The 22,466-nt window shown below is 42.3% G+C and overlaps 1 protein-coding gene across 4 annotated transcripts in view; it reads right to left on the bottom strand.

Moving 5' to 3' along the window:
• MYOF (myoferlin) overlaps positions 1-21,737 on the bottom strand; it is a 150,191-nt gene extending 128,454 nt beyond the window's left edge. For all 4 annotated transcript variants that reach the window (XM_075935158.2, XM_075935159.2, XM_075935160.2 and 1 more), the window contains exons 1-2: positions 21,527-21,737; positions 847-902 (exon numbers count right to left, since the gene is read on the bottom strand). In XM_075935158.2, coding sequence (XP_075791273.2) covers positions 847-902; positions 21,527-21,614 — 144 coding nt within the window. In that variant the 5' untranslated portion in view covers positions 21,615-21,737. The remainder of the gene's footprint in view (positions 1-846; positions 903-21,526) is intronic.
• Between the last annotated feature and the right edge of the window lie 729 nt (positions 21,738-22,466).

Below are 22,466 nucleotides of genomic sequence, written 5' to 3'. Positions count from 1 at the left end.
CCTTCTCTGTACCTTTTCTACTTTATAATTATATTTATTTTTTAAATGGGGCCATCAGAACACACCAGTATTCAAAGTGTGGACATACCATATCTTTAAATAGAGGCATAATTATATTTTCTGACTTACCATATCTATCCTTTTCCCAATGGTTTCTAACATTCTGTTCACTTTTTTGACTGCTGCTACACATTGAGCAGATATTTTCAGAGAACTATCCATGATAACTTCAAGATCTTTTTCTTGAGTTGTGACATATAATGTAGACACACACTATACTCTATGTATAGCTGGGTTTATGTTTTCCAGTGTGCATTACTTTGCAATGATCAATAATGAATTTCATCTGCCATTTGGTTGCCCAGTCACCCACATGTATGCAATATCTTTGTAACTTTTCACAGTCTGCTTTCGATTTAACTAACGAGTAATTTTGCATTGTTTGTGTAAGCGGGGTCAGGGTAACACAAACTTTACCACTTTATTATTATCCCTCTTTCCAGATCACTGTGAAAACAGCATTTATTCCTATTATTTACTTCCTGTTTTTAATCAGTTACTGATGCATAACAGGGCCTTCCTTCCTATCCCATAACTCCTTACTTTGCTTACAGGCCTTTAGTGAGGGACCTTGTCAAAGGCTTTCTGAAAGTCCCAGTACACTATATCCACTGGATCGCCCCTCCCACTTTCTATTTATTTCTTCAGCTGTAAAACACATTTACTGTCACCTTTAACTCCCATCTGTATCTCAGATTCATAACTACAGTGACTGATATACTAAGCTTGTAGCCATAATGCACTGTATGGTATACTAAAAACAAATACGTTATGAGAATAGATCACCTCGTTCCAAATAGGGTTGAGTTCACTATCAATTTTCTTTGTTTTCTTTTTTTCATCTGCAAATAAAAATAAAATATGATTGTTTGCTTTTATTAAAGGATTATAATATTAAGTAAAATAAGAGAATTGTTCCATTTTCTTTCATAAATGTTTGTTTTAAAGCTTAATGTTATCAAACTATTTTTCGTCCATCCAATATCTGCAGTTTTTGTTGCTAAAAATTCATTTGGAGGGTTTTTAGTTGATTGACTTGCATAGTAGTTTGTTTGCATTTATTTAGTTTACACATACACTCTGCATGAAATGTTTGTTATCAGCTTCCTTCCCCTAAAACCTTAGTGTCTTAATCCTTTTTCTTCTGGTGTAGCATTGATGAAAGGACCAGACTAACATCCTTGGACAGAGGCCCCAATGTGACTGATCTTGTTAATAAGAACATATCATTCATTTTGGTTAATCGCTTGTTTGTGTTCTTGGATTAATATTTATAAGCTTCCTCTAAAATGACAGCAATTTAAACAACAAAAATCTAGGCAAAGGAATGTAGATTAAAATTGAATAAGTTCTCTGCTTCGTAAGTGCAGATACAGGCAGTCCCCTGTACTTACGTCGGAGCCGCACTTACGAACGGGGCTTTTCTCGCCCCGGAGCTCATGGGCGGCGGGTTGCCACCCGTGTCCTCCGGGGTGAGAAAAGCTTCTCCCGGTCTCCCTGGTCTGCTGGGGGGGTCCAGCAAAGCCGCTGGACCCCCCCCCCCCCAGCAGACCAGGGACACCAGAGCAAAGCCGCTGCCAGGGCAGCTTTGCTCGTTTGCCCGGGAGCAAAGCCGCCCAGGCGGCGGCTTTGCTCGGGTGTCCCTGGTCTGCTGGCGGGGGGGGGGGGGGGTCCAGCGGTTTTGCTGGACCCGCCCCCCCCAGCAGACCAGGGGGACAGGAGCAAAGCCTTGGAGCACGCCCGCAGCAGGACAGCCCAGGCGCGCTTGGGCTGTCCCGCTGCGGGCGTGCTCCGCGGCTTTGCTCCCCGTCTCCCTGGTCTGACCAGCAGACCAGGGAGATGGGGAGCAAAGCCTCGGAGTACGCCAGCAGTGGGACAGCCACGGCGGGCCTGGACTGTCCCGCTGCCCGCGTTCTCTGCAGCTTTGCTCCGCGTCTCCCAGGTCAGCAAACCAGGGAGACGGAGCAAAGCCGTGGAGGACTTGGGCGGTCCCACCACCCCCGTCTCCCTGGTCTGCTGGGGGGTGGGTGCAGCTAGTGCCCCCCCCCCAGCAGACCAGGCTTTTCTTGCCTACCTCTGGGGTAGAGCAGCTGGGGGCTGCTTGGTTGGTCCCGCAGCGCCGCTCCGGACCAACCCGGCAGCACCCCAGCTGCTCTGCCCCAGGCATCCTGATTCAGCCGCTGCTGGTCAGTTTCAGCAGCGGCTGAATCAGGACGCCTGGGGCAGAGCAGCTGGGGTGCTGCTGGGTTGCTCCAGTAGCGCCCAAGAGCCGCGCTACTGGAGCAACCCAGCAGCACCCCAGCTGCTCTGCCCCAGGCTTCCCCAAGTCAGCCGCTGCTGAAACTGACCAGAGGCTGACTACAGGAAGCCGGAGGCAGAGTTGCTCTGCCCCAGGCTTCCTGGAATCAGCTGCTGATCAGTTTCAGCAGCAGCTGACTTGGGGACGCCTGGGTTTCTTAACTTGAATCTGTATGTAAGTCAGAACTGGCATCCAGATTCAGCCGCGGTTGAAACTGATCAGTTTCAGCAGCGGCTGACGCCAGTTCCAACTTACATACAGATTCAACTTAAGAACAAACCTACAGTCCCTATTTTGTACATAACCCGGGGACTGCCTGTATTGATATTAAGAAGAATGACACATGCATATAAGGGGGAATTCATTCCTTTGAGTAAATAGGCTCTGTTCAGAGGTTTTTAGGGGTACAGCTACACAGTGGAGATATTTCAGAATACCAAGGTATCCCAAAATAGCTACCCCATGTCTATACAAGCCGCCCACTATTTTGAATATTTTTCAAAATAACAAGTGCGCTATTTCACCATGCCACTGAACCTCATTGCACGAGGAATAAGGGATGGTTCGAAATAGCATGTTATTTCAAAATTTGGCACTGTGTAGATGCGCTAAGTTTCAGAATAAGCTATTTTGAAATAGTTTTGAAATAAGATACATAATTTGCATAGCACAAATTGCATATCTTATTTCAAGTTTTGGGTGCTATGTAGATGCACCGTAGGAAATTAGGTGGATGCAGTTTGTACCTCCAACTTGCAATGCTGCAATATATCACCACACTGACTGCCATTTCAGTACATAAATTGCAGTAGTTGCATTTCCTAAGTAGAGGTTCCCAGCCACTGGGTCTACATCAATGTAAATCAGCCTGTTTCACATGGGATAAACCTATGGTTCATAAGAAAGGTAGATTATATCTGGAGTGGCCATTCTACCCAATCTCTTCTGCTTCAGAGGCACAATTGGGTTTAAGTGTGCAAAAGATCCTATAAAACCTTTCAAGATTTATGTGAATTTCACCCATACAGAGGAGAATCCAAGAGGATGAGTTCTCTGTTATAACAATTCTATATCAGTATATCAGTTAACATTTAGGTGTCTTAACTTTTTTCTTTACTGTTATGTTTAATGTTAAGATATAGATATAGATATATATGAGGAAATGAGTATGGAGGAAGGAAAACGTTTGTTGCTTGACACTTGGCAGCATAAAATGCAGTACAGTCACTGAATACATGAAAATTTATAAGGGGAAGTGTATGCCACACAAGAATAACCACATCTAAAATATATTAGCTTTACTCATTATCACATCCATTCTAAGTGAAAAGGTTACTGAATACAGAAATAGCACTAGAAAGTTTGACAGAGTTCCTCCTTGACCTTGTTCTTACCTTTACTTCACTCCTTTAGTGGAGCAAGATTACAAACTCATTGTCATTTGCAAGTTACAACTATACATTGTCAGTCAAATTTTGTGAAGGTCTGTGAGGCAATATTAAGTCAGTTTGCACATTACTCAGATGGTGGGCTTTGTTGGCTCTTTCTATTGGATGAAAGAGGAAGGCACTGAACAATTAGCCCATACTATACATTGCAAGGAACTGACTCACATTTCTGTAACAGGAATTGCTACAAATTTTGCAGGATACTGACTCACAACATACCACAAAGGAAACAGCATTCATAATCCATAGTGCTGTAAACTCACATCTTGTAGAACAAAGAGCTAGCTCTCTCAGAATCAGCCTGAATTCCACTTCACAGTGAGAATCAGTCAAAAAAAGAAAACCAAAGACAAACATTCTGCAAATAATGTAAATGTTTTGTTTGAGATTTCTGAAACTAAATCTCAGTTTTAATTTTTCCATGATTTTTGCTTACTAATTTATTTTGATTTTATTTTAAATATTAAAAAGCTCAAAATCAAGTTTTCAGTATTTTTTTCATTTTTAATGCACCAATTTTTTTTAAATGTGTTTCATTTCAACACAAATGTATTGTTGTTTTAAAAAAATTTTTCAGAAATGTCAGCAAACTGAAAAATCAGTTATTCTCACAATCCTACATACTGAGGTCATCTCATAAAAATGTTGCATGGTTGAGAATGGCTACCTAGAAAATCTGTAGTGCAGGATAGATCTTGAGATTCAGTCTTTTGAGGTTGGTAAGGGAAGAAGTTTCTCACTTCTACTAGGCAGTTTCTTCTAATGGGAAAATTGTATTTTACAACTCTGTTTGAACTGACGGATAAAAGCACTACAATCCCACTCAAGCCAACTAACATCACAGGATTGTGGGAGATGATGTATTGTAAACACTAGCCAAGATCATTCATGACAAGGGGGGATACCTCATTCTTGACTTCACAGTACTAATTACTAAAAAAAAAGTGGTAAAATAAAGTCCATGAGTTTTTTATAATGGACATTCTATATTACTTGCTGACAAAAATATTTTCTCTCACATATCTGAGAGTAATGAGAAGGATTTGGGGGTGTATGGGTTAAATGAACAGGATTTGGTTAAAAATATAGAATTTGAATCAGTCCATGTGAAGAGTTAACCCATTTGAAGTTGATTTTTAGTGTTTATTCCTGTCATTTCATGTTTCCTTTTGTATTAATCTATTTTACCAGAGTTTTAATGGCACTAATGTGTTTTGTTTTATACCTGTAGCAAAGGACTTCCCCTTTCCACCTAAGATGCCATCCACTATAGCAACATTTATTGGTCAGTCACTCTTGGTCAATATATAGCATCAATCACTCTTCAGCCATTGGGATTGGTTTGATGTCAGGTAGTCACTTCCCCACTGACTGTGAACCCAGCCATGAAAACCAAAACTCAAAATCATATAATTTGATGAGAATCAAATCTGGATAAATTACACAGTAGGGCCAGCGGGCCATCCACAGTTTTTGTTTTCGCTTTACCTTTAGGTAAGGAATGGCAAATCAATATATAGGATATTAGTTATATTATTTTCTTTGATGGCAAAGACACTTAATATACAGGCACCAGAAATAAAGTCAGCTTATATCTCCCCTGCTTTATCTTTGTTACTTTCAGTTTACAAATAGAGTTATTGTACTACTGTGATACTGGCACGTCAGCAGCCAACTCTTGCCAAGACTGTACGCATAAGCTAAAAACTGACAAAGGCATAGCTGAAGACCAGACCTGTTATATATGGCTTCATCTAGACTGCGGTGCTTTTCCGGGATACCAGAGGTATCCCGGGAAAGCAATGCCGCATCTAAGGAACGAACACATCTGTTTTCTCAGAAAAATTTTCGAAAAAGCGGACACACTCTTTCGCCATACCTGTAAACCTCATTTTGCGAGGAAGAAGGGATGCGTCGAAAAACACTTTTTTCTGAAATTTGGCGCCATGTAGACGTGCCACATTTTGGAAACGCCTCTTTCAACAGTAAAGCGTACTTCAAATTGCGTTTCTTTTTTCAATTTATCTTTGCAGTGTAGACCTAGCCTAAATGTTAGTGTTGATCAAAATAGGTATGTCTCATGAGAATGTGTTTAGTGTTTAGATGCGATAGAATGTCAGTAAGTTGCTGCATTCATTAGTCTTATGTGTAATGTCTGAACTTTATGTTATAAGGAAATATGTATGTTTTGCTTTATAACTTAGAAAATGTTTGATTTAAATCAGTGGTTCTCAAACTGCAGTCCATGGACCACTAGTGTCTGTAGCCATCTCCCAGGTGGTCTGTGGCTTGAGCTCAGCCCTCCCCCTTGGCCCTGCAGCAGGAACCCACGCTGATGCTGTAGGCTCACCCTCCTTCCCCCGCATGGGTGGCACATTGGCTTCCCGCTCAAACCTCGCTGCATGAGCCAGTTCATAGAAAAAGAGTGTTCCCCCTCTCCTGGCTGGTGCAGCAGCAGTGCTTGGGCGCACTGCTTGGAGGCTTTCCCCACTGCTCCCATTGGCCAGAATCTGGCCAATGGGAGCAGTGGGAGGCAGTGCCTGGGACCAGTGCGGGGCATAAAGGCAAGTATGGGCCCCCCTCATGCCCATATCCCTGCACTCCTAACCTCCTCATGCCCAGATCCTTGCATTCCCAGATCCCTCATGCACCAAACCCTGCTAAGGACTCGCACCTCCAGCCTGTTACTGCACCCTCCCAACTACCAGACAACCTACCCCCAGCCTGCTCTTGCACCCTCTCCATGGCCAGACACCCTATCCACCCCCAGCATGTTACTGCACCCTCCCCATGGCCAGACACTCTATCCACCCTCATCCTGCTTTGCACCCTCCCTCCTGGCCAGGCACCTACCTCCAGCCCACACCTGCCCCCTCCTTCCTGGCCAGACACCCTATCACCAGTTTGCTCCTTCATCCTCCCTTGCTCCTGCACCCTCCCCCCTGGACGAACATCCTACTCCCAGCCTGCTCATGCACCCCACTCATGATCCAGACCTTGCACGTTCACCCCCTCCTGTACCCCACCTCTGCCGAGATCCTGCACTCCCATATCTCTCAGTGGCAGCTCTGTCCCATACACTGAACTCCGCATTTTTGTCCCAACCCCAGAGCCGAGGGAGGGTCCATAAAATCCACTAACCCTGGAATCCCAGAAGAGTTAATCTGAAGCCCTGAACCTCAGTCCTCCCTGTCCCTCCCCCTGTCCCGGTGGGGCTGGAGCACCAGAGGATTGAAGTATCTCAGTTGGGGGCCACATCAATGAGAGCTGGGGATTTTTGGAGAAAGTTTTTGTTTTTGGCTTCTCACTTGAAAAGTCTGTAACTGATTTTTGTGGGTCAGTGGCCCCTGACCCAAAAAAGGTTCCCTACCTCTGCCATAAGTGAAGAAAACATGAGACCTTTTTGTGCTGGGCATAAATTAATGTTATTTTATTTAAAATGAAATTTGATAAACTAACACGACAAAGTTAAAGTACTTAATCTGGTTAATTATTTAAAATTAATATTTCTTTTCTTACTGGTTAAATTAAACCATTCTCCCTAGCTGCAGCACTAGCAAAATCGCTCGCATGTAATTATGTAATTAATGGCGAATTTCCATTAGCAACTGGTGGTCCAGAGAAAGGTTTGCATTGAGCCAAGTTGACCATGGGCCAAAAAGTTTGAGAACTGCTGCTTTAAACTTTTGAACTTGGAAGGGCAGAGTGTTTGTCCTTCTTCCCCTCCCCTACTCACCCAGATTAACTATCAAAATTAGATAAGCCATCAAGGAACATGGCAACACAAAGGATTAGTGAATGCCACTATTGTACCATGGAAATGCTACATGCCAAGGAAACTTGTTCTATGGATTCATAGGACGAATGAAGGCAATACAACAAAGACATAGGAAAATTATGTTTTTGCTGTTTGAACCCTCACAGGGCCAAAGACACCATACTGAAGCCAGAGAACCCCAGAGTCTGCCCTGAAATATACTTTGAATTGACAGATCACTATAACTCTGTCACTTTTAGGATTTAGATTGCAACTCCTCTGTGTATTTTTCTTTGCTTTAATTCATAAAAAACTCTGCCATTTATTTTTCCTAGTTAAAAAACTTTTCATTTAATTTATTACAGGATTGGCTACAGACATTGTCTTTGGTATGAGATCTAAAATACAAACTGATCTGGAGTAAGTGGTCTTTGAGGACTGGAAGTAACATTAATATTTTGTGATTATTTATCACTAAGAGAAGCTCCTCTGTGTGGCCAGATAGACTGCAGAGCTTAAGTGGAATGTGTATGACTCCATCATGAGACTGTTATAATGATCCAGGAGTTCACATTTGTTACTGGCTTGATGAAATCGGATTATAGAACACACCAGGGCTACGTCTACACTGGCCCCTTTTCCGAAAGGGGCATGCTAATTTTCAACTTCAGAATAGGGAACTCCGCGGGGGATTTAAATATCCTCCGCGGGATTTAAATAAAGATGTCCGCCGCTTTTTTCCGGCTTGGGGAAAAGCTGGAAAAAAGCGTCTAGACTGGCCCGATCCTCCGGAATAAAGCCCTATTCCGGAAGATCTCTTATTCCTACTTCGAAGGAATAGGGCTTTATTCCGGAGGATCGGGCCAGTCTAGACGCTTTTTTCTGGCTTTTCCCCAAGCCAGAAAAAAGCAGCGGATATTTAAATCCCCCGCGGATTTCCCTATTCTGAAGTTGAAAATTAGCATGCCCCTTTCGGAAAAGGGGCCAGTGTAGACGTAGCCCAGCAGCTTGGGGTATCTGCTCTGTTTTTGGCAGTCTGCCCTGAGATAGGCACTCACAGTCATGAACCAGTCCAGGTAGTGTAACAATTGTGGTAGTCTTGACAGGATCCACATGCCACAGATCAATTGGGTTTATAGATCATAAACCCAGTGCTATTAAAAGTTTACATTTGATATTTCAGGTTTTTAAGCATTAAAGATTAGTCACAATGAGTGAATTGCAGCCATATGAAGTTCTTGATACAAAGAACCTGGTTCAATTATGTAAGAATAGGTGATTATCCCATAATGAGAGAGCCTCTGATCAGAAACAGAGTTTTACTCACAGTTTATGAGCAAGGAGCAGGGTCTGAGCACCCCACTGCTCCAGATGCCATAGCAACTGCTGCAGCAGAACTGGTTCTAGAACAACTGTGCAAGGTACTAATGAGACAAAAGCTGCCATCTGTGGTTAAAAATCCTTCGACAGTTTTGGAGGCAGCAGAAATTGCTGATAAATATATTAAGTCAAGGGCTCAAGGGAGGCACAAACAGAGGAAAGGAAATCTTTCTGTTCCCACAGGTTAAGAAGGTGATGGGGTCTAGGAATAACCTAACCCCAACTTTGTTAAAAACATCAAAGGAGCCAAGGTTTTCAACCATCTTACGCTAAGGGAAAGGCAGATAGTCTGCCACAACTGGGGGACTGTTGGCCATATAACACCAAATTGCCTCAAACTAAAGGTCTCCCCACGATTTGCTCCCTAAACCCCACACAGTGAGTGCCAGGCCTGCCACCATGTGTGCTAATGCTAATACTATGATCCCAGAGGAAACAACACAGGAGCAGATGACTTTGTAAAGTGTATTAGGACTGATTCTTGGTAAGGTAGTGAAGAATGTATTAAGACTGCTGGAGTGAATGGCACTGAATGTACAGGCATCCCAGGTCACTGTGGGTATGGAAAATTTGATAAAGGAAAAAGACACTATCCCACATACTGAAATATTTTAGCTTTGGATATTTTAGTTTTCTGTGACTATGCCCCTGACTAGTGTCTATCTTAAATGGGAGGATTTTAAGAGTGAAATTTGTTTCCCTCTGACATTTTAGCCACACCTAAGAGGTTCGTGTTATAACATGTAGCCAGAGAATATGGCTCTGATTCACCTGTTCTGTTTATGGAGCACAGGCTGCTGTGGGGGCGGGGAAAAATGCCCTCAGACATTTGTCTATCCGGAGTAGTAGCTTCTGAGCAGGAATTTGAGGATTCTTTTGCTGTCCCGGAATCTGCTCTAAACTTAAGTGAGACTCAGAGGGATTCTGTGAAAGCATAGCAGGATGGCCCTTCTCTGGACAAGGAGAGAGGGTTACAGCTTAGAATAATATCCCCGCTGGGGAAGGAAATAGTCAATATTTTGTGAAAGGAGACTTGTTGGATGGGGGGCTCCCTCTGGAAAAAAGTGATGACCTAGTGATGTGTGAAAGCAGAGCTGTGCCTCAAAAATAAAGGAGAGAATTGCTCCAATTATCTTATGGTTGTCCATTCACAGGACATTTAGGAGCAGAGGATTAAATACAATTTCTATTGCTCTCACATGTTCAAGATGGTAAACAATTACAAGAAGAGTTGTGACTTGTGTCAAAACTGTAAGAGACTGAAGGAAACCCATAACAGGCCTGTATGCAGGAGGAGTGCGAAGTGTTTGAACACACCCCACTACAATCCCCCAAGTGAGTGAGAGGGGGCTCTGCGACTACCTTTCTGGTGGTCTGCGGTTCAAGCTCAGCTCCCCCTCTTCTCCGCACAGCAGGGAGCCTACACTGGCACTGCAGCCTCACTCTCCCTTCTCTTCCCCCCCGCGAGGCTGGAGCACCAGCACCGGCTTCCCACTGGGGGGGGGGGTAGAGGAAGAGAGAAAGCCCTGAGCCTTACTGCACGATCCAGCTTGTGGGGAAGAAGCACTCCCTCTCCTCAGGCTGGGGGAACAGCAGTGCACAGACATGCTGCCTGGTGACTTTCCCCAGAATCTGGCCAATGGGAGCAACAGGAAGTGCTGCCTGGGACCAGCTCAGGGCCCAAAGACAAGTAAATGCCCCCTCATGCCCAAACCCTGCACTTTCATCCCATTCACACCTCCAGCCCGCTTCTTTTTGTTGTTGTTGGGTTTTTTTTTGCTTCTCATATGTGTGGTCCCCAACTGATTTTTCTGTGGATCAGTGGCCTCCCAAAAAGATTCCCCACCCCTTCCATAAATAAAGAAAACATGGGAACTTTGTGTGTTGGACACAAATTAATACTTTACTTTATTTAAAATGAAGTTTGATAAACTAACATGAGAAGGTTAAAGTGCTTAGTTTGTTTAATAATTTAAATTAATATTTCCTTTTTTACTGGTTAAATTAAACTGTTCTCCCTAGCTGTAGCGCTAGCAAAATGACATGGGCATAATTATATAATTAATAGTGAATTTCCATTAGCATCTGGTGGTCTACGGAAAGGTTTGCATTGAGCCAGGTGGACCATGGGCCAAAAAGTTTGAGAACCACTGTGTTAGGGGGATGGGAGAGCACTATGTAGCGGGAAGATGGGGAGTGGAGCTGGTGGCAGCGTAGCAGCACCGGGGCAATGAGGCTTCCCCCACCTGCAAGAAGCAGCCTAAGCCCCACTGACCAGAAGCCCCACCCACACTCACCTCATGCTGGCCTTGCTGAGCAAGTAGAACAGCAGCAGGCAGAGGAGGCTGAGGGAGCATAGGGCCATGGCAGCTGCACTGCCCTCCATGATTCCAGAAGGTAATTTCTTTAAAAACTGTATCATTTTTTACTATGTTATAACAAAATCATTTTACCTATCACTGTTTCCACTAAAAATTTTCATTAACCTCTCTTATGCACACTCATTTTTGCACGACTATTTTGAACACCTTTATATTTAAAAAAACTGTGGTCCACATTTACAAAAAAAGCACCCCACACAGAAATTCCTGCGTACAGGTCTGACAAAGCACCATTGCAACTTTTGCCAATTATTAAAAAGGAGTTTGCCAGAGTGTCTGTACATATTGTGGGCTCCCTCACTTAACCTTCCAGAAATAGAAAGAGAGATAAGTGTGCTGCATTCTGTCACTATGTACCTTGAAGCCACAGTATTATCCAACATCAAATCTCAGTCTGTGGTTACAGTTTATTCATCATTTTGTACAGAGATTTGCCCAGAAAAATCTTGACAGATAGTGGGGCAAACTTGATGTCTTTAGTCTTTGAAAAATTATGAGAATTATGTGGAGTGAAGCATATAATAAGTACCCTCTACCACCCAGAAATGAATGGTTTCTAGGATCTAATAGGACTTTGAAAGCTATACTGAAAATGTATGCCACCAAGTGTGAGAATGACTGGTCCATTTTGCTTCTTTATTTGTTATATCATGTGTACAGAAGTTTCCCCCAATAATCTACTGGCTTTGCTCCCTTTTGATCTCTTGTATGGGAGGCAGATTGAAAAGACTCCCAGATTTGATTTGTGGCTCTTAGGAGAACAGTACTGAGGGGACAGGAAAACCTGTAGAGGAGACAGTTACTCATTTCAAGGAGAATTTATAGGCTATGATGAAATTAATACAGCAGGACCTTGATGTAAGTCAGGAATCACAAAAGTTTGGTGTAACCGGAATACTGAAAAAAAATTATTTGCTGCCGTTATTTATTATTAATGTTCATTTCAATGAGAACAATATGAAAGATTGTTGGAAAGGGCCTTATGAGGTGATAAAAAGAGTAAATGAGGTCATTTATGCTGTAAGGAAACACTATGGTAAGGGAACTGGACAAACAGTACACACCAAGGGATGAAAAGTTTACCATGAAAAGAAGGTGGCAATGAATATAATTGCTGATGAAGGAATGTTTAATGCTCCTTTGATTGATTTGGTCAGGCAGAGCAAAGAAGAAACTCCCCTGAAGAACATTTAGTTCAGGGAGGGTTTGGCTCCAACCCAAATACAGGTAATGCTGGCCCTTTTGAAGTACCAGAAACAGGTATTTTCTAACTGGCCAGGTTTAACTGACAGGATTTTACATTCCATTGAAATTGCAGGGCCCCACCCTGCTCCTAGCAAGGCATATCCTGTTAAAGGAGAAATGCAGAAACAGATCCAGGAAGAGGTAGATAGCATTCTGGAGATGGGAGTAATTAGTAAGTCAAAAAGCCCCTTGGTGTTTCCTATTGTGATACTGAAAAAGGATGTTTTGTATGGACTTTAGAAAGCTAAACACTATCACCTAACTTTACCCAGACCCCACACCTCAATTAGAGAACATATTGTCTCTGCTGGGGAGTGCAAAATTCTTAAGCACTCTGGATTTGACTCAGGAGTACTGGCAAATCCCCTTAGATGCTCATGCTCAAGAAAAATCAGCTTTTGTAGTAGAATGGGACTTATATAAGTTTAAGGGTATGCCTTCTGAATTAAGCAGTGCAGAGCAACCTTTCAGAGGCTTATCAATGAGGTGTTGCAGGGGTAACATACATTCGCCAAAACCTATAGGCTACGTCTACATTGAGCATTTTTGCACAAGAAGATATGCAAATGAAGTGTGGCGATGAATATTGCCACACCTCATTTGCATACCTAATGAGCTGCCATTTTGCACAGGGGGCTTTTGTGTAAGAGGGAGCAGTCTACACTGCTCTTTCTTGCGCAAAACCCCCCTCTTGCGCAAGAGCCATTCTGCTGCTTATTTTCACACAATGTAGACGTAGCTATAAAGATGACGTGGCTATTTTCCGTAATCTCTTGAATCTTATGGAAATCGTGTTACAAAGGTTTAAAGAAATCATCTTCAATGTCAAGATCTCCAAATGCAAAATGTGAACAGCAAAGGTCCATCTAGAACATAGGGTGGGCAGTGATTTTGTTTGCCCAAAGTAGGAAGCTATTAAGAACTTGCCTGCCCCACAAATCCAAAAGCAGGTCCAATCCTGTATGGGTCTGGCCAGTTATTACCAGAGATTTGTAAAGAAGTTTAGTGATGTTGTTGCCCCGCATATCAGACCTTACAAAAAAGGGGAAACAAGATTGGATGGTATGGACAGAGGCCAGTGAAAAAAGGCTTTCAGAACGTAAAAGAGGCTTTGTTCAAAGAGCCTGTGTTGGCCAGTGTTGATGTCAGCAAAAAATGTATACCATGCACTGATGCTTCTAACATTGGGTTAAGCACATTCCTAATGCAGAATGAAGTGGGGAACAAGACCCATCCCATTGCCATCTTGAGTAAAAAAAGCCTAACCATACTGAACAGAACTATGCAGTCCGAGAGCAGGAATACTTTGCCATCATTTGGGCTGGTGAGCAACCTACTTCTTATTTGTGTAATAAAAAATGTCATCTGTTCACAGATCACACCACTTTGACATGGTTGCACTGAGCTAAAGGAACCAATTCTAATTACTTTGTTGGAGTCTAGCCATACATGAATTTGATAAAGAAATAATTGGTTTTAAGGGAAAGCAAAATGTAGTGGCTGATGCTTTATCAAGAATGGGTTTAGTCTGATGTATATTCAGGAGCACCCGTGACATCCCTTCATACACCAGCTTTGCATGGGGGGGTGATGCTGTCAGCCAGTTGCCAGCTTGTGCCAAGGCTACTGGTATTAACTGACAACAGACAAACTCATAGCTGGAGACCAGATTAGTTCACGTATGTGTTAATGTCACTCAGAATAAATATGAGTCTTACAATAATGTGTTTAGTCATGATAGAATGTCTACATATTGCTGAATGCATTAGTTTTATTTGTAATATCTGATCTCCATGCTATAAGGAATATGCAAGTTTTGCCTCATAACTTTGAAAATGTTTGCTCTACACTTGTGAACTTGGAAGGGAAGAGTGTTACCTCCCTCTCCCCCCCATATGAGCCATCAAAGAACACAGAAACACAAAGGATTGGTAAATACCCCTATCGTACCTTGGAAATGCTATGTGCCAAGGAAGCTTTTCCTATGGACTTGGAGGATGAATGAAGGCAATAAAAGAAAGACACAGGAAAACTGTTTTTGCTGTTTGAACTCTCACAGGGCCAGAGATGCCCAACTGAAGCCAGAGATCACCCCAAGGCCTAATCTACACTAGGGCTTTGTCTACACTCATGGCTTCTTGTGCAAGTATGACCATTCTTGCGCAAGAATCCACAGAGCGTCTACACTGCCCGCCCGCTCTTGAGCAAGGAAATTTATAATATGGCGTAGTAAGAGAGGGCTTCTTGCGCAAGAGCTACACTCTTTTTTAACAGGTGTAAGCCCTTTTGAGCAGGAGCTCTTGCGCAAGCAGGCAGTGTGGACGCTCGGCAGGGATTTCTTGCGCAAGAAAGCCCTATGGCTAAAATGGCCATTGGAGCTTTCTTGCGCAAGAGAGTGTCCACACTGCCATGGGAGCTCTTGCGCAAAAGCATAGCGCACATGGCAGTGTGGACGTTTTCTTACGCAAGACTTCTTGCACAAGAACCCTTGCACAAGATGTTCTTGCGCAAGAAGCCACCAATGTAGACATAGCCTAGGAGTTTAGGTTGAATTTAGCCATGTAAGGTTGATTTTCTAAACAATGAGTCCACACTACCAAGCTCATTCCATTGACTATAAGGGCTACTAAAGTATTTTCACAAAGTCTGTGATGGAGAAAGAATATGCCAGGGACACCCAGCAGTGACATGTGAAAATAAAGAAGCGGAGGCAGTCCTACAAAAGGCAAAGGAGGCAAACAGACTGTCTGGAGCATTGCCACAAACATGCTGCTTCCATGACTGGATATAGTCAATCTGGGAGGAAGGCGGGGTTGACCTGACCAGCTTTCCAAGTCAGATTGTGGAATCCTCACAAGACATCCATTGGGGCAGCAGCATGAAGGACAGTGTGATGGAAGAGGAGGAGGAGAATGGTCAGCAGGCAAGTGATAAGTTTTTATAACCTTAGAGACAATATCCTCCTCCAGAATGTTTTAAAATTGGGCACTGATCTCGGGGAGGGAATTTTTGGTGGGTTCAAATTTTTTTTCTTTCTAAAAGTAGGTTAAGACAATTGGGTGTGATGTGTGGTGTACTCAGTGCCTACACAGCGCAGGGGGCCCAGAATAGAATAACATGTCTGGAGATGGAGCAAGAATCCTCCCTGCACTTCTCCATCAAGCTCTCATGTAGGAACTCTTTGATCCTCCTCACAAGGTTGCTGGGGAGACCTGCCTTATTCCATCCTCCATAGTAGGACACCTTCCACATCAAGCCGCCAGAAAGTAGTCTGGCATCATTGCTGCACAAAGACTGACATCATAAGACCCAGGTTTCTGGCCATATTCAAACAGCATCAGCTCCCTATCATTCTGTGTGTGATTTTGAGAAGACTATCTTGCGTGGAAACCTGGATAGAGGGGAAGCAATTAGCTGCTGCCTATGCTGCTAACTTCCATTTGCCCATCCCCAGTGAAGCATGGCTTCCACATCTGACACCCCATTTCTTCCCTCCCTCCCTCCCTTCCTTCCTCCTGTTCTCCCGCCTGCAGGCTCCTGTGGGAACAGGGAAAGTAGTACTCTGCCAGCAGAGTGTGCCAGACACAGAGGGGCACTATGTAAGCCACCATCTTGCCCCACTGGCATGACCAGACCCTATCCCCCCTCTCACCCACATGATCATGCCCTGGCAGACCCCTGAACATGCCTGCCACCAAACCACGTGACTTAGATGTTCCCTTGATAACTCTGCTGTGTACATGTTGTACAGTAGCCACTTTAAAGCATAACTTTGGCCTTGCACAGAACACATCTCCATTGTCTTTATAGAGACCTTTGCTGTATGTTAACAGATGAGGTTTTAGGCTCCAGAATGTATCTCCTGTAATGTATGCCCTTGTAACTTTTAATTACAGTGGGAACAGCTGGGAGCTTGTTGCATACTCCCCCGCAATGCCATCTACACGGGTAACCAAGGTCAAAAAGGGCTCAGAAAGACTGTTTCCCATTGATCTCAAGCAAGGAGTAAGGGAGCAGACAAGCACATTATGGGATGTTGATGACATGAATCCAGAACCACCTCCTGCACAGTTTTGCTCCCAGCATGCACTGGGAACATAACCCAGATTGCAAAGCGGCACAGGCACTGTGGGATAGCTACTTGTGCTTATGCATCGCTCTCAAAGTTGATGGCAGCCTCTCTACTGGGGACACGCTATTTCGAACTACATTGAATTGCACAGTGGGGACGTGGACCTTCAAATTTTACAAAATCGGGTGGTAAGAAATCAACCTTAATAAATTCGACATTATCTTGTAGCGTAGACATGGCCTAGGTCTGCCATGAAAGACACTTTGAATTGACAGATCAGCTATAACTCTGTCACTCTTAGGGAACGTCTAAACTTATGTTCACTTTCAAAAGACGACATGCAAATTTGGCAGTAATTTGCATATCTTCTGATCACTTTTTCAAAAGAGGGGTTTTTTTGTTTGTTTTTTTCCCGAAAAAGCAAGCAGTTTAGATGCGGTTCTTTCGAAAAAAAACAAAACAAAACCCTTTTTTGAAAGAACCTTCTTCCTAAAAAATTGAGCATCTAAACTACTTGCTTTTAAAAACCAGTTCCCCTTGAAGACCAGCTGCCTGTTGCCCTGTGCTGCTGCCTCTGATAAAGGGGCAACAGTGCAGAGTGACAGCAGCCCCTGTCTAGGGGGGTCTGAGATTCTGGACTCAGCGCAAGCCAGAACTGAGCCAGACTGCCTGCCCACCTGGCTCCTAATACACTGTAAATGCAGAGCTGCAGCAGGAGTAGGTCCCGGACCTGGCGTGAGCCAGGCTGCTGCCCGCTTGGCTCCTAATATGCTTTAAATGCAGAGCTACAGCAAGGATAGGTCCTGCTGGCTAGCCTGCTAAAAAATTTACTGGCAGGGGGGCAAGGAGGGAAATGCATGTAGTTTATAGCATTAACTGATAAGCTCTGGCTTATCAGTTAATCAACTACACTATTACATCCCTTGTGTGTGTAATCCCGAAAGGGATGGGGCCAGGAGGGCAATCAGCCCTCAGTGCTGCTCAGGATGGAGTCACCTGGAGTGTGCCACGGTGTCACCTGGAGTGTGCCACGAGGTGATCCACTGGCAATTCAAAGGGCCCAGGCCACTGCTATAGTAACAGCTGTTGGGAGCCCTGGGCCCATTTGAATCACCGGGCGCTGAGGCAGTAGCCTCTTTGTCCCTCCCCCCCAATCGACAGGTCTGCTCAAGTGGACAAGCCCTTTGACACAGCAAGGGAGATTAAAAAAACAGAGCATCAGCACACTATTAGCACAGCTGGCCCAATAAAACAAGTCATAGCTTTAAATAATTTTGTCAGAACTGAATGCTACAGAAATATGTTAGAAGGAAGCAGCAAGTCAATAAATGTCATTCTATTGACTACTCACATAAGCAAACATGTCTTCTGTTAACATATAAAGGAAAGAAGTTTCAGGCTTTTTTCTAGTTTACTATCTCTCATGTAGAAATGTTTTATTACCTTAATTTTTAGTGTTTACTGCCATTTAGGCATGTTTTCACACTTTTTCCTTATCCATTTCAATAATGCTTTCATTTTATACAAAATGACAACACACTCAGAATTTTGCTATTTTAGTCTCTGTGTTTGCAGCATTAGTTTACATTTGGGTGTGTAGTTCTCTTTAAACGGTGAGCTGTTCCTTATGTAAATAAAAACAGAGATCAAGCTCATCGGATTAAGAATATAAATTATTGAGAAGAAAAGAAAAGCTAGCGCTGATAAATTCTATGACTTTATATGGGTTTTGTGCATATCTCCTGATATGGTGTATGTTACTTACATAAATACTAATGAGCTCTATTCAAGGTTCAGATAAAATTGTATTTTTATACTCAATACACACATCAGAAACTAGTAGAAAAAAACCCCCTAAGATCCTGATCCTGCAAATACTTATGAATGTGAGAAATTTTCACATGTTCATAGTCACACTGAATTTGTTTATCTGTAAAGATATTGATGTGTGTAAATATTTGCAGGGTCAGTTTTTAAATTGATAAAAGATTTATCAATTTAAACACTAGTCCTGCAATCATTTAAACATAACTTTAATATGTACTTTTAAACATCTATACATAATCTCTCTCATAACTGGCATGTCTAAGAACCTAATCCTGAGAGGTACTGAATACACACATTTCTAATACAAGTTTTAGTATATACTGTACTCAACCATATACCAAAATCAATAGAAGTGATCTGCGCTTGATGCTTATTAGGACCAGTCCATCAGTTTTAAATGATTAATGACTCATTTAATTTAGACAATATTGGGTGAATGTGAAATACCATAGTTAGTCTACCATAACATTACATTCTTATAATACAATGTTGACCTCAATAGGAATACTGAGCTGCACTGAGTTAAGAATGAGCATCAGTACACTTGAGCTCCAATCCACATGAAACAAAATCCTACGAGATGGGCCTAAATGTTGCTAACATAGTTTATTTTGCTGGGTTTTTTAGGTTTGTTTTATTTTGGTATATAATCTCCAAGTTATATTTTATTGGCAGAAAGGGGGACTGGAACAAATTTAGTGGAATAAAGGTATAGCCACTCTTTCGGCATATATCTTGCTTACAATAACATTGATTTAGATTATGGAACATACTGGGGGAAAATGGGTTCTATACAAAACACCCCACAAATACAAGCAACCAGAGTCAACACACTCCAGACCTATCCCAATGCATCCTTGGCACTGGATAGTCAAACTGTGACCTGAGAACGCCTTACCACCTGGTCCTACTCCACAACCCACAAGAACCTGCTATTTTCTGGCCTTTGTACAACTCTGGCCAGAATGCAAAAGAGAATCTGGTCTATAATGTGTAATGCAAATATATAAAAATAAATGGAGTATAAAATAAGAAATTATATAGTTTATTAAAATCATCAAGGTGAACTTGTACTAAAGATGCTTTTGAGCTTCAGTGTACGTAGTATTTACAGATTGAACCTCTGTGGTCCAGGACTCTCTGGTCTGGCAACATCCATGGTCCAGCAGGGAAGCTGACAGGGAGACTGCAGAGCATGCAGATAGTGGGGGGAGGGGAATGTAGAGCCACAGCTGGTGGGGCCGGAAAGCTAGAGTCCGCTGGGCTGGGGGAAGGAGGTGCAGAGCCTGCAACTGGCTGGGCTGCTAGAGCTCACAAGGCTGTAAGAGTCAGCAGGGCTGCTGGGGCCGCTGGAGATCATGGGGCTGAAGAACCTGCAGGCAGTGCTGCCAGATGGCTGGGAAGAGGAACCTAGTCGAGAGGCATGTGCCCTCTTCCCCAACATTCCCTGGCGTGGCAAACTCCTTTGTCCAGGATCAGTCACGTCCTGAAGGTCCAACCTGTACGTGCAACTGAACATATAAACTGTGTTCCATTTCCCACGTTGCCCAGACAGTGGTCAGAAAAACTGCAGGACTGAGAATCAAATACAGCAGTGTAGAAGCAGCATAAGTAAATGCTCTTATTCACTGTAGTAAGATTACTTGCATTGGTAAAAGTGTGTGGAGGAGGAATGGGCTGTGTCATGAAAAGTAGCACCAAATCAGGGAAACACAGAGATCAAAAGATAGCAGAACCAACTGGGAAGGGGGACACAAGAAAAAGAGATGAAAAATGGGGACTGAGGGAATAGATACAATGTAGGAAGACGAAACAAATAGGGAGTAAAGAAAAGAGAGGGGAGAGAAAGAAAATGAGAGGAAAAAGGAATAAAAGTACATAAAAGAATGTTAGGAACTTCTTGTGAGTTCCAAACCAAAAGATTTGATTCAGCTGTTAGGAAGTAAGGAGTCTTCGGGGAAGGGCTTATTCACTTTAACAATCCTGAAAAGCTCAGACTAAAGGGAAGAGGGAAGGAATGGGTGCACATCTTTTTGACAATGCCTTACTTCCAGATTGCAACAATTTTTCCAGATTGGGGATAGACCAGCTTTCCCCAACACACTGTAGCCACCTTTTGGGGTTCACCCTGCTGAGGTACCAGATCTCAGCAACCTTTTATCTTTTGAACATTTTGCTTCCAGTTTATGTCATATGGATGCAATAACAGTCTCATGAGTATATTTAACTGTTTGCAACAATTTTTTTGACAGATGGCATGATACAAGATTGTCTGGATCCTCCACACCTTGAAAGTGGAAACATTAGTCTTGTAACTGAGCCCCTTTTAGTACGAGAGGAAGAAGCAGCAATAGAAACTTAAAGCAGTTACAAAGCTTATATTAAATTAACTAACATATGTAAAATTGAACATTAATGTGTTTTCTCTTTCTCCCTTAAGCAACAAGTAGGCAACCCTGAAAAAAAAGCCCTCTGCCCTCCCCCCCCCACAAAAAATTATAAGCTAACAAGGGGGAAAACACCAGTTATAGTATTAAAATAAATGCTAAAATATTTTAGTAAAATAATTGTAATAAAAGGGAACTGCTGCAGAAGCAAAATTGGTAGTGAGCACAGATGCTGTGCTAAATCAAAAAGAAACTAAAGATGAAAGATTTTCAGCATGAACATCACAGTTTAAGGTGCTGAATTGCAACTCAAAATTAAGTCACACAATTTAGGCTTTAATTAATACTCTCTCTAAAACAGATTTATAAGTACAATGTAGAATAATAAACCCTTACAGGATGTTGGAAACTGAGTATTGGGAAAGCAACCCCAAAGGCCAAGGAAAAAAAAAATCACACCCACAAACATACTCCACCCATATCATACCCTGCGTAGTTACCTCTAGTCTTTCTAGTAAAAAGCATCTTGGCTAACATTATGATGAGATTCAATTTTATATAACTTAAGTATTTTATAATTTTAAAATACCAAGATAGGATATTTTGTTCTTGTAGCTACAAAAATATCCAAACAGAAATCTGATTAAGTACATTTGTTAGTTTTCCTTACCTTTAAAAATAACAGAAACAATAGGATCCGGTTTTCCAAATTTAGTTTTAGGGATATTGGTAGCAGATTCCACAATCACTCGAAGCATTGTTTCAAAACCTGTATTAAACCACGGCTGTCAGAAAAGGAAATTAGGAAAGTCTGTGCTTCAGACGCCCTGTGTCCTCCTCCAGATTGCAAAGCTAGGAGGAGGAGGCAGCAAGGAACAGTTTGCTTACAGTGAAAAACCCTGATGGGTGGGTCTATGACGAACTAGTTACTAAAGGCTATAGAAAAACAGTACCTGTAAACTGACACCATAATTCCTGTGCAAAGCAAGCACCAACCTGTGAAGTCTGGTAAGGTGAAAATGAAAAATGTACAATGTAATCAGTATAAATTTTTTAAAAAGCTTGAACATATGAACCTCATGTAAATGATCAAGGAAAGAGAAGTATATAGTTGGCAAAAATTAAACAGAACTGTTATATTAGATAGACTACAGATTCCTTTTTTAACAATAAATCTGAATATACCATATCAATGAGTTTCTAGGAGCTCAGAAACAATATTTTTAATAAACCTCGCCTATATTTTGTACATTCTGCATTTAACCATTACACTGTTATATATAAACATTAATTTAGCCACTCTGCGAGCAATAATAAAAATAAATATATAATAACATGGAGTGTCAAGAAAAATCAGAAACCCAAAAGGGGAAAAGACCTTGTCTACTATGCAGTGACCTATAAATGATTGCTCTTAACTAGGGAATGGAATCCCCTGAAATGAAACCAATTAGGACTGGTGAATCATAAGAACAAAAAATTGGCTATACCAGTTCAAACCATTAGGCTGTTTAGTCCTGTTTCCTGTCTGATGTTTCAAAGGAAAGAAAGCCAAACCAGAACTACCCAATATATCTATCTATACAATAAATACACATGGAGATAAATTT

This window comes from Pelodiscus sinensis, chromosome 8 (genome assembly GCF_052426305.1).
Source record: "Pelodiscus sinensis isolate ZL-2025 chromosome 8, ASM5242630v1, whole genome shotgun sequence".
NCBI lineage: Eukaryota > Metazoa > Chordata > Testudines > Trionychidae > Pelodiscus > Pelodiscus sinensis.
Note: the sequence above shows the minus strand (reverse complement) of the source record. Positions and strands in the feature narration are given on the sequence as shown.